This window comes from Balaenoptera borealis (genome assembly GCF_965194805.1).
Source record: "Balaenoptera borealis genome assembly, chromosome: 11".
Taxonomy (NCBI): Eukaryota; Metazoa; Chordata; class Mammalia; order Artiodactyla; family Balaenopteridae; genus Balaenoptera; species Balaenoptera borealis.
The window spans coordinates 52,618,419-52,631,928 of NC_138868.1; the positions used below are offsets into that span (position 1 = coordinate 52,618,419).

At 37.4% G+C, this 13,510-nt stretch overlaps 1 protein-coding gene across 3 annotated transcripts in view; it reads right to left on the reverse strand.

Moving 5' to 3' along the window:
• Nucleotides 1–578: 578 nt before the first annotated feature.
• Nucleotides 579–13,510, reverse strand: part of RAB6A (RAB6A, member RAS oncogene family) — a 77,585-nt gene continuing 64,653 nt past the window's right edge. For all 3 annotated transcript variants that reach the window (XM_082343243.1, XM_082343244.1, XM_082343245.1), the window contains 2 exons: nucleotides 3,640–3,706; nucleotides 579–2,630 (listed from right to left, as the gene is read on the reverse strand). In XM_082343243.1, coding sequence (XP_082199369.1) covers nucleotides 2,566–2,630; nucleotides 3,640–3,706 — 132 coding nt within the window. In that variant the 3' untranslated portion in view covers nucleotides 579–2,565. The remainder of the gene's footprint in view (nucleotides 2,631–3,639; nucleotides 3,707–13,510) is intronic.

Sequence of the window (13,510 nt, forward strand, 5' to 3'; positions counted from 1 at the left end):
GCTGGATTTGGTGCGAGGGCAGTTTGCCACCCCTGTCCAAAGGCAAAGGTGGAGTTAGGAGTGAGGAAGCATAAGCAGAACTTAAACTGCTTTTCTTAACACATCCTATTATTGCCTCCACCAGTGGCCCTATCTTTCAAGTTACAGCCACTTTCCCTCACCCTCAACAGTTGAAAAGAGTCTTGTGACTCCCCAGGGGTTTCGCAGTTTTGTTGTTGTTTTGCTATTTTTCTGGATTCCACATTCCCTTTATAGTCCTAGGGAGGAAGCAGCACATAGTAATTCATCACTTTGGCAGGAATGGGAAACCAAGTCAATAAGTGTTTTCTTTTGTGTTTATTTATACATTTTTTGGGCAGCAAAACTGTGTTTATTAAAAAAAAAAGTGCACTATGAACACACTTCACTGCTTCGGTTGAAGAACCCCCAGCTAAATAAAAAGACCAATATTAAAAGCAGCACTAACTGGTTACTGCCTTAAAGATACATTAAAAAGAATCAAATGCTACAGTGTAGGAACACAATCACCCCCATGTCAGAAATCACAACTTTTTCCAAATAAAGAATATGACCCATCGCCATATTGAATTGATATTTATTTCAGGACATGCCATGTCAAAATAAAACAAAAGAGTCAACCCTTGCCTTTAACAATAATATTGTATTATAAAAGCACTTTACAACTCCATCCCGTCTTTGAGTACAAGTTACTGGGGTATGTGGGCTAATGATTCTTTGAAAGCATTTCTCTATTCAGACCCATAATCCAAGTGCTCTCTGAATATTATAAGGTGACAGTAAGTGGGAAGTGGAGGAGGAAGAGGAAAGAGAGGGGAAGGAATAAGGTTCTCCCAGTTAAGGGTTTTGTTGCAATGAGGGGATGAGGAACTATGAAGATATTTCAGTTGTCTTTTCATCCTTATACTGTGTTAAGTAATGCTTACAACATAAATTCAGCAGGCTTTTCCTGAGCTGTAACTCAGAAATTTTCTTCTTGCAAACAATGTATTTACAAATGTATTTATTAACTTACACAGCAATCTCACAATAACTAGTAAAGATTAAAATGGTGCACTCCTAGTATATTTGTTTGCAGTGTTTTAAGGGAAATACATATTGCCATTGTTATGAAGCTCTAAATGACTGAATAAAACATCTAAAAATTGAAAGTAGTTTTAAAAAAGGCCAAGAAATAAATATCACCAAAGAAAAAAGATTAATTGTAGCTTAAATGTAAAATTAAATCACTAGTTAATTAAGCAAACTATACAGATCTAATAAAAAGCAAAACCAGATTGACAGAACCAACATAAAAAAATGCTGAAAAATAAGGCATAAGTCTGCATATTAAGTTTTATTTTCATTCTCTCCTTTCCCTCTTCTATGTATGCTTTTTCAGATCTGCCTCTAGGGCTTATAAGAAAACTGTTTCCATTTTCAATTTGACCTCAATTGTCCTGGGCAAAGTATTTGCTATTCTGTTGAGGATTCTTTAGTTGGTAAGCTTTAGATATCATTGTTTCTACTGGTTACAGTAGTTTCGATCAAAGTGCCAAATTTAAATTCTTCCACTGGTTCTTCTTAAAGGAATTTGATTTCTACAGTGCCTTGCCTGCATAGCATTTCAAAGAAAAGAAAGAAAGAAAGAAAGGAAGGAAGAAAAAGGAAACTCAAGAGAAATCTATTGCCTAAAAAAGTTTAGTTTTGTTTTTTAAACAAACAGAAGAACTCGATTTTGACAAATTTAAAATCTTGGGAGAAACAGCTCTTAGAAGAATTAAATATTTAAAACCTGTTCTGAAGCACTTTTACTTTTCTCTCCCGGAGTCTAACATGTGAAAGAATCATTTGTTTTGGTCAGAAATATATTTTATGTTCATTTACTTATAAGTACTCAGTATGTTCATTAGGACTTATTCTGAAGACGCACCAGAACCTTTTCCTTATTCCAGCACTGCCTACCATGATAGTTGAGTTTTGACCTCAATTAAGGTCTAAGTAATTTATGTCAGTGCTTAAGAAAAATTTTGGATATCTTGAGAGCAAGTGGTATTGCTAAAACTGAAGGATAATTCCAATGGGCTTGGTCTGACTACTGCTTTACCCCCTCTTGTTTGTTTTGACGGAGGGAGGTTTGGAATAGGAAACGGGGTAAAGAACAAGCAAGTAAAGCAGGGAGAGATCAAGTAGGTAGGTAAGTGCTGCTGTGAACAACTGCTCCTTAACCAAGCCACATACTGTTGAGATTTCCATCACTTTGAAGTACATTCTCATACATTAAAAAGGAAAAAAAAATGTTAAGAAAATGTATCTAATTTTTAAACTTATCACTGGAATATGCTTGAATTGTTTGGCTTTTTGTAAAATATAAATAATGAAGACACTGACTTTTTTGTGCTTGTGAAGCTAATAGATCATCTCCAAGAGACAGGCAGCAATGCTGAATTGCAATACGTTATTACTGAAGGGAAAAGGGTCAAGCCAATATTCACACTGCAGTCAATGAAAGAGTAAGGGGGCCAAAGCAGTGAGCTTCTGGAGGAAAGTTGAAGGTGCCATAGGGGATTAGCAGGAACAGCCTCCTTCGCTGACTGGTTGCTCCTGAGGCTTTTCCAGTTTTATGTCAATCACTGAAACAAAAGCTAAGGAACTATAAATGGGAAAGTACAATTCCAATTCTGCTGAACATCGACAATTCTGCTAAGACCCCCTTCCATTCCTATTTGGCTTCAGAGACTACTCAGCCACTATTTTCTATATAGCTGGCTCACCATATAAGGTGCTCATATGGAATAAACTTGCTTATATCTCCTATATGCAGCAAGGTTCAGAATAAGGTTAATTCCTACTCATGGAAATCTATCCTAAGGAAATTATTCTACAGGAGTAAGAAATCACATAAAGATGATGTTCCTTAAAAAATTATCTATAATAAAAATCTGAAAATAGCCTATAAGAGAGTTCCACAACAGGGAGAGAATTTAATAAATAATGGGGCTTCAACTCTATAGAACACATTATGCTGCTAAAGTAAAGGCTTAGAAAACATAAAACATTCAGAAGTGGGAAGAGCTGAATACAAAGTGCTATGAATTCTATGGCTTAATAAAACTGTCTGCATATGGAAAAACACTAGAAGGTAAATATGAGACAAACAAGGAAAATATCAAAGTTCTTTTAAATAACTAATATTACATGTGCTTCATTCTGTCCCATTTCTGAAAGCAGAGGCCACGATAAAGCTCCAAACTTAGTTATCTCCTGCCTATGCCAAGTAGACAGTTCAACTGATAGAAAAAGCACGGGAAGGAAATATGATATATATTGTGGGGAAAAAGCCCAGAGCCAAGGGATGTCAAAATTAAGAAGCAGGAGGGTGGGATGTTAAGAGTTTCCTGCTCATTAAAAATCAGGCAAGCAAACAAACACAAACCCTCTCACTGATTAATCGTAGTGAGCAGCAGGCTGCAAAGAATGCAACTGGATACCCAGATCTCATTTGTTATAGAAAAACTTTTTGCTCCTAAACCATCAATTCTTGGCTGTAAAAGGCAATGGCATAATATTCCTAAGCCAACCAAGTGGGGCTCTAAAGACTTGTAGTAACAATAAAATTTCCTGATGAAACAAAAAGGATACTGTCTTCTCTGCTTCTGTCCTGTGTGCTTTCCATTCCAGGCAGAGCTGCTGCAACACGTCGGAAGAGCTGTGGAAAAAGAGACGTGATAATTGGGAGGGAAAATTTAGCAAAAGGTATCAAGTAAAGGGATGACCACTGGATGGCTGAGTTAAAGGATATGGTTTCTGGGTTATTCCTTAGACCTTAGCACAATGAAAGCACATTAAAATGTCTATTTATAGAAATGAATATCATGTGAAAACCAGCATGTCAAATACAAAGAGGATCCTTGCTTTCCAACGGGTGGGATTAGACATGAACAAACAGCTAAGAACTAAGCAGCAAAAATATCATTTGAGTCATAAAAACAAACTACTACAGGAACTCAGAGTAAGGACAGAATGTTCATTTAAACTGTATAGTGGCATTCCTATCTTTTATAATGAGTTAGGTTCTAAAGTTAGTGTACATATGGAGAAAGTCAATCTAGTCAAAATTGCCCTTGATAACTCCTTAGGAAATCACTATGTTAGAAACCACCATACCACACTCAATCCTGGTGAGATGTTCACTTTGAGAGGCATGTGGGAACAGAAACTGACTGAAGGAACAACAGAGTCATACTCTACTTCATGTCCAAACCTAGCTACCCACTTACTGAGAAGAATGGCAGGTAAAACTGCAGATTATTTCAATCATTTCTTTTTGTTAGGCATGCAGTGTAAAATTCCTATAAAATGCACATATGATGTTAACTACCTTATACTAAGTGCCTGCTTACTTGAGGCACTGTCTAAAGTTCTCTAGGGACACAGAAATGAACAAGATGTGCTTTTTAGATTCAAGGAGCTCACAGTTTGGCAAAGGAGATAAGACTCAAACCATTCCTTGTGTTACAATGCAATGAGTGCTATGAACTAAGGAAGTAGAAAATGATATGACAATACAGACGTAAGAAGGCCCTACTCAAGAGGCCGAGAAAAATCCTCAGGCAATGACATTTGAGTTGGGATTTAAAGGTAGTTTTAAAGATTTCACATGGTTCAAAAACATACCATACAAAGCACTCAGAGTTTAAGCACTCCGTAAATGTTGCTGAATTAAAATGAGAAGAAACAGAAAGAAGGCCAAAGATGAAAGAATGGAACTATAAGTAATCTGTCTAGGGAAAGAAGTATAGAAAAGGAGCAAATCTTTATCTGTAGGCAATAAGTATGATGTGGTAGGATTAAGGAAGACCTGAATAAAAGTATAATTGTCTTGGTTCTGTAACGTTTAGTAGCATTTAGAGATGTGCCAAAGTTAGGCATTAGCCTCAATATTCAACCAAAATCAGCTATTAGACTTAAAAATTGCAGAATGCTTACTGGAACATCAGAAACCGTGCATGATCAAAGATCATGTGGTTGTGTAAATTACCATCAATCAAATCAATGTAACATTAATTGTATAAAGGTGGGTCCATTTGGATTAATATATGAATACTCAGTTTCAAATACAGATCAGCACTCTAGATCTAGATACAAGAATAAATGCTGCAATAATTAATGTCTGTGAAAGCTGTTAATTTTATGAACAAAAGTAACTTAAAATTTACAAAAGCAAAATGAACACAGAAATAGGTTAATATAGTGCATTAGATAACTTTAGGAAGAATATTATGCCCTTTCAAAACTAGCAAGTGTTTATAATTAATTAATGCATGCCAAGTTGGGCAATAATTCTAATCCTTTTGAAGTTTTTATATAATAGTATTAGATAATGAATTAAAAGCAGAATGTTAACTTTGTCAGCTCAAAATTTTATGCATCAGGAAAAGTCTAACACCCATTAAAAATCACTTTTCATCCAGAGATAAAGAATATAGAGTATGAAGGAAAAACATATTTTATAGACAATAAGAAAGCCTGAAAAAAAATGTGTTTCCCCTCCAACATCAACTGAAAACAACCATCTATTTAGTACTGCAAACCAGCAATGAGTATAGTGACTACTGGAATAATCTAGCAGCTGACAATGTGGCACTAAACAAATCTTGTATCCCAGAAATCCGTTCTATAATGGTGATATTCAGTTTTGGCCGCAATGATTTTCAAGAATGGTTAGGTAGTCCAGACCAACTGGAGCACACAATATTTAAAAGGATTAGAATGAAGCTATATATATATATTGAAAGCCAGACTAAGAAAGACCTGCAAAGAATATGGACTTCATCTGGCAAAGGAAGGCACTAAAAAAAGCAGTGTGCATAAAGACTTCTTTCAATAATTCCAGTGTATTACTATGACTACAAAGACATACAAATCACATATTGAAAGCAAAAGATATTAAGGTGAGATGGCTAAAACCTAAAAGGTGAAGTGTTTACATTCTGGGTAGGCCACTTATGTGAGAGGTCATCTTTCTGTTTTTCAATTTTCTCATCTGTAAAATGGGCTTAAGATAATAGTACACTTAACTGACTATTGTGAAAATTAAGGGAAATCATTATGTAAACTGCTTAGGGCTGATCTTCTACATAGAAAGTCTTTCATATACAATAGCTCTCTTCCTATCAGAACTGAGTATCAGTCACAATAACCCATGGTCCTGTGGGCTAAGGGAACAGAATGTTTTGAAATTCTGCAAGAATTCTAGGACTACAGCAAAGCACCAATAGGCACAAAATCCTGCTTTAAGAAACTGTGTAAAACTGACAGGAAAAATGTGGGGGGGTTGGGAGAGATCATCTGAAAATATTAAAGCAGAAATGAAATGTTCTTACTTAGGAAAATCCAGAAATCTTCCCCAAGATCTCATAGCTTGCTCGGACATGAAATATTTATTAAACTGCCTACCTGTTCAAGATACATAATCTTTTTGGCTTCTAAGAATATTTTATTATGGGCTAGCTTAGAAATTGAAATTTTTTTTTCATTTTGGAGGCATAGGGAAGGTCTGTTTACCTTCTGTGAAAATGGAACAAGGTTTACAAGTTTTGAGGCTTTTTAAAAAATTAAAGTAAGTTCTAGTTAGTGAAAAGTACATAACTAATGAGGTCTTTCAGGGAGGGTATTGTTAGAGTTACACCCATCTACCTATTCTCATAATATAACATAGGAATATCCTCCCCTGCTCCCAGCTCAACCTGTCTAGCTGATAGATCCTTCAGGATCCATTCCCTGATAACTCAGAGAAAAACCTCCCTAACCCATTCCCAGATTTCTTCAATCCCATCATCTTCCAACCTAATTAAACACTTCTATATATTCCAAGAGCACCCTGCATTTCTTCTTCTTTTTTAAATATATTTATTAATTTGTTTGTTTATTTATTTATTTATGGCTGCATTGGGTCTTTGTTGCTGCGCGCAGGCTTTCTCTAGTTGCGGTGAGCAGGGGCTACTCTTCGTTGTGGTGCACGGCCTTCTCATCACGGTGGCTTCTCTTCTAGCGGAGCATGGGCTCCAGGTGCGGGGGCTTCAGCAGTTGTGGCATGTGGGCTCAGTAGTTGTGGCTCACAGGCTCTAGAGCGCAGGCTCAGTAGTTGTGGCACACGGGCTTTGTTGCTCTGTGGCATGTGGGATCTTCCCAGACCAGGGCTCGAACCAATGTCCCCTGCACTGGCAGGCGGATTCTTAACCACTGCACCACCAGGGAAGTCCCCCTGCATTTCTTCTTTCAGAGCTTTTATTACACTGATTATAATGGTCTATTTACCTCCCAGTCTTTCCCTCTAGACTTTAACCACTGGAGGACAAGGCTCATATTTCATCTTTGTTATCCTAGTACCTGACATGCAGTAGATATTCTTTAAAATGTTAGTTGTAAGAATGGCTAATGCGTGTGAAAACACATCAGAAAGCACACAGTGCAGTACAAATAGTTGATTAGTGCCTTTATCCACTGGCTTTTTTGAGTTCACGTCCATCTGAATTCTCAGATAATTCTTAATTTTTTTTTGGCCACGCTGCACAGTATATGGGATAGCTCTCCAACAAGGGATCAAACCTCGCCCCCTACATTGGAAGCATGGAGTCTTAACCACTGGACTGCTAGGGAAGTCCCTCAGATAATTCTTTAGGCATGACTATCCATAATACTATTTAGTAGATGATCACAGATTTGAGAAAGCCTGTTTTTTTAAATCAAGTAAAAGAAAAATTAGCAATACTTATGCCCATTGACTCCTCCTGACCCCAGAAAACAAAAGAAATCAATGTACTCAGTTTCTTGTAGAAAAAGGAATTATAAAAGGAATTTTAAATTTATATGCAGAGTGACAGTGAAGGAAAACGCTGATAAACTTCAACTAGATGGAAAAACAAATGCCACTGAATCTCTCCAATCAAATATGAAAAAGGATTTTTTTAAAAACAAAGATTCAATTAACACAAGCAAATATAATGGGGGGGAAATGACAATTAAGAGGGACCAGAATAGGGACTTCCCTGTTGGCGCAGTGGTTAAGAATCCACCTGCCAGTTCAGAGCACATGGGTTCGATACCTGGTCGGGGAAGATCCCACATGCCGAAGAGCAACTAAGCCCGTGCAACACAACTACTGAGCCTGTGCTCTAGAGCCCGTGAGCCAAAAAAAAACCTACTGAGCACGTGTGCCACAACTACTGAAGCCCATGCGCCTAGAGCCCGTGCTCTGCAACAAGAGAAGCCACTGCAATGAGAAGCCCGCGCACCACAAGAAGAGCAGCCTTGCTCACCACAACTAGAGAAAGCCTGCGTGCAGCAACAAAGACCCAATGCAGCCAAAAAATAAAATAAATACATACATTAATTAAAAAAAAAAAAGAGGGACCAGAACATTAACTGGTAGATCTGAGAAATACACTTTTTTTTGTTGGCCGCACTGCGCAGCTTGTGGGATCTTAGTTCCCCAACCAGGAATCTAACCCGTGCCTCCTGCAGTGGAAGTGCAGAGTCCTAACCACTGGGCCGCCAGGGAATTCCCCAGAGAACTATACACTCAAACAAAGCAACAAGCCTCCATTATCTACAAAATTAAATATATTAGACACAGAGGAGTAAATAGGTTAACATGACCCCATAGGTCCCCCCACTCTTTTATTTTTACCTTTGAGAATAATTAGAACTAAATACTTCAGGAAAGCTTTCTTGAAAGGTTATGTGTGAAGTCCTTCCTTCAAGACCACTAGTTCTCAACACCTATAGTGCATCGGAATTACCTAGGAAACTTAACAACAAGCAAAACACCAGATGCTTGGGTCCCACCCCCAAAGACAGATTCTACTAGTTTGGGTGGGGCTAGGCCCTTAGTACATTTCATTTAAAATTCTCCAGATGAGGGACTTCCCTGGTGGTCCAGTGGATAAGATTCCACACTTCCACTGCAGGGGGCACAGGGTTGATCCCTGGTTGGGGAACTAAGATCCCTCAAGACCTGCGGCGTGGCCAAAAACAACAACAAAAACCCCCAAAATCTCCAGATGATTCTAATGTGCTCTGAGGGTGCTGTAAGGCCAATGCTGTAACAATAATCTGTAAGGAGTGTGAAGTAATCAATCAAATCAAGTAGGCAAAAAAAAAAGGTAATAATGAGTGCTTAACTTTACATATTTTCTCATCATAATCCTTGCAATAACTTGTAAGGAAGGTATTAATATCCCATTTTATAGAAATCTAAGGCTAAAGAGAGTATTTGCCATCCACCAAATGAATAGCAGAGCCGAGATTCTAAAGTTCATATTTTTCCTATTACCTTATGTTGCCTAGTATAAATGGAAGTTCTTTCTATATGGAAAGCACTGTGGAAAGGGCTGTGTGAAGAAATAGCTAACAATCTTGGGAAGAGGAATTTGCTTTGTGAAACACTATTATTATATACAAATCACAGACATAAAAATTTAATCAATGTATCTGAAAAATTTGGTGCTCCCAAAAAATATTTCAATTAAATTACTGGGTTGGCCAAAGGTTCGTTCGTTTTCTTCCGTAAGATGGCTCTGGTAGCGCTCAGTTGTCTTTAACTTCATTCGAAATAATTTTGTTAGATTGTATATGACAGCTGTCATATCAGCGTGCATTTAAAAAAAGACTTATCAAAATTGGTGAGTTTTTGTGTAGCCATTTTAACATTGAAGATGGAAGAAAAAGAGCAATATTTTGGGCATATTATGCTTTATTATTTCAAGAAAGGTAAAAACGCAACTGAAACGCAAAAAAAGGTTTGTGCAGTGTATGGAGAAGGTGCTGTGACTGATCAAACATGTCAAAAGTGGTTTGCGAAGTTTCGTGATGGAGATTTCTCCCTGGACGATGCTCCATGGTTGGGTAGACCAGTTGAAGTTGATAGCGATCAAATAGAGACATTAATTGAGAACAATCAATGTTACACCATGCAGGAGAGAGCCGACACACTGAAAATATCCAATTAAAGCACTGAAAATCATCTGCACCAGCTTGGTTATGTTCACCGCTTTGATGTTTGGGTTACACATAAGTTAAGCAAAAAAAACCTTCTTGACCGTATTTCTGCATGCAATTCTCTATTGAAATGTAATGAAAACATTCCGTTTTTAAAACAAATTGTGATGGGCGATGAAAAGTGGATACTGTACAATAATGTGGAAGGGAAGAGATCGTGGGGCAAGTGAAATAAACCACCACCAACCACACCAAAGGCTAGTCTTCATCCAAAGAAGGTGACGTTGTGTACATGGTGGGATTGGGAGTCCTCTATTATGAGCTCCTTCCGGAAAACCAAACGATTAATTCCAACGAGTATTGCTCCCAATGAGACCAACTGAAAGCAGCACTTGACGAAAAGTGTCCAGAATTAGTCCACAGAAAACGCATAATCTTCCATCAGGATAATGCAAGACCACATGTTTCTTTAATGACCAGGCAAAAACTCTTACAGCTTGGCTGGGAAGTTCTGATTCATCCGCCATATTTACCAGACATTGCACCTTCAGATTTCCATTTATTTTGGTCTTTCCAAAATCCTCTTAATGGAAAAAAAAATCCCTGGAAGACTGTAAAAGGCACCGGGAACAGTTCTTTGCTCAAAAAGATAAAAAGTTTTGGGAAAACAGAATTATGAAGTTGCCTGAAAAATGGCAGAAGGTAGTGGAACAAAACGGTGAATACTTTGTTCAATAAAGTTCTTGGTGAAAATGAAAAATGTGTCTTTTATTTGTACTTAAAAACCAAAGGCACTTTTGGCCAATCCAAAAAAAGAATCAATGTCACTAACTTATACTAAACTTAGGACATCCCAAAATGGACCAAGAAAATGCTTTACAAAAGCCAAGTTCTATCCTTACATAAATATATGTAAGACAGGAAGGAAAAAACTCTAGGGGTTTAAGTTGTTTTAAATAATCATTAAAGGAAAATCCATATTTTAAATGCCAATGATATGCTAAAAGAGGCTTCTGCTATATTAGAAATGACAGAGGACTAACTATGGGGCCAGTACAGTTGGTAATGTTTTTTTAAAAATCCTCTCACTTGTATTAACTGAATATCCACTTCCTATAGGCATTCTGGGGCATCCTTCTCAGGATGCTTACCAGAATATTTTCTTTTCCTGGAAAAATGGTGTCAATTCCACTCTGACCTCCAGGTGTATGGTATTTTACTTGTAATTTCTAGGGAGAAATAGGCATGTTTAAGTTGCAGTGACAGCTACAGGAATTAGCTCTGGGAATGATGACACGCTGAATATTGGCTCTCCATAGAAACTTTCAAGTTGAATATTTTGGGCTATGATTTTAGGTATTTAATTTAAAGGGGTAAAATGAAGATTTCAAAGTAAAATCATTGTTGCTACCAGTTCTTAACTTTATTATAAGATTAACTAAGTACTTTATAAGCAAGAGGATATTCCATTCTTCAAAGAGTAAGCTAAGTTAATCAGTTCCATCAACGTACAGAAAATTTTCCATTATGAAAGTAATTTTTGTACTGTAAGGGCAGGGAATGTTTTATACACCACTACAATTCTCATATGATGAGTGCTCAGTATTTGTTATCTTTGATTTTTTGCTAGATCTCTATTTTAATTTTGGTAGCCTAGCATTTCTTAAATGAAAGGTTATTTTATTATCGGTTTTTTCTTTTTTTTTTGGCAATCAGCTCTTAATGGATCTTTTTGCTTTCCACCCTTCCCCTTTTACAGTCTTATTTTTCACAGAGCAGCCAGTGATTTCTTTTAAATCCTAAATCAGAACATGTCAAATCTCTGATTAAAACCTTCCAACAGCTTCCTATCTTACTCAGAATAAAAGCCTAGAGCCTAAATCCTTGCTACAGCCTACATGGACTTAGACCTCTGTCCCCTAGAACTATCCCTCTGTAAGCTTATTTCCTAACACTTGCCCCCCTCCCTCATTACACTCTAACTGAACCAGCCTTACTATTCCTTAAACATGCCAAGTACCTTTGAACTTGCTGTTGCACTTGATGCTTGGAATGTTCTTCCCTAGATACATAAACAACTTACTTCCTCAATTCCTTTAGATCTCTGTTCAAATATCACCTTATCAGAAAGGCTTTTCCTGATTACCTTTTACAAAACATCAATATCTTAACCCTTTCACCAGTATTCTTTATCTCCCTGACCTGACTTTTGCTTTTCTCCACAGCACTTATAACCTCATGAAGTATTATATTTTCATTTATGGCCTAACTTTCCATACTAGAATGTAAACTTCATAATGGTATGGACTTAGGATATTTTGCTCACTATTGTATATCCACTGCCTATAACGTAACAGAACTAGGCATGTAGGAGGCGATCAACAAATATCTGATGAGTGAATTGACTTAATAAGAGCATGGTCAGGGACCTCCCTGGTGGTCCAGTGGAAAAAAATCTGCCTTACAATGCAGGGGAAGTGGGTTCGATCCCAGGTCAGGAAACTAAGATCCCATATAACGCGGGGCAACTAAAGCCCACGTGCCACAATTACTGAGCGCGCGTGCCTCAGCTAGAGCCTGCGTGCCGCAAACTACAGAGCTCACGCACCTTGGAGCCTGCGCGCCACAACTGGAAAGAGAAAACCTGCATGCCACAACTAGACAGAAGCCTGCGTGCCACAACAAAAGATCCCGCGTGCTGCAACTAAGACCCGATGCAGCCATAAATAAATAAATAAATAAATAAATAATAAATCTTTAAAAAATAAAATAAAAAAAGAGCGTGGTCAATATAATAATTTCTCATTCAACCAGTTCATGTTCACCATGTATATGGCTTCTTGACATTTAGTGACATTAAAGTCCTACTGTGTTAGGGATATAAAGCACAAAAGGATAAATTAGGGGTATGGATAAACATTACATGTTGTATGTAAAGTGCCTGGTAGAAAGACAACAAAGAAATGTATTAAAGTTAATATTTATAACATAATATTTATACAATGCATAGCAGGTAGTCTTGTATTATATGTTAATTTCTCTTCTTCCTTGGAGTATCATCTTATCTATACAAATCAAATATACACCTCAAGGGTTTAGCTTTTTGTGGCTTTTTTTAAAATACATAATCTTTATTATTATTATTTTTAAATATTTATTTATTTGGTTGCATGGGGTCTTAGTTGTGGCAGGCGGGCTCCTTAGTGTGGCTGGTCAGCTCCTTATTTGTGGCTTGCAGGTTCCTTATTTGTGGCACGCGGGCTCCTTACTTGAGGCATGTGAACTCTTACTTGCGGCACGCATGTGGGATCTAGTTCCCTGACCAGGGATCGAACCCAGGCCTCCTGCATTGGGAGCACAGAGTCTTATCCACTGTGCCACCAGGGAAGTCCCTTTTGCCGCATTTTTAAACAAACCCTTCCTTGATCATCCTAACTGCATATGATCTTATTCATTTCTGCAACAAATATACCTCCTTGTGCCAGCATTCATTTTACATCTCAATAATTAC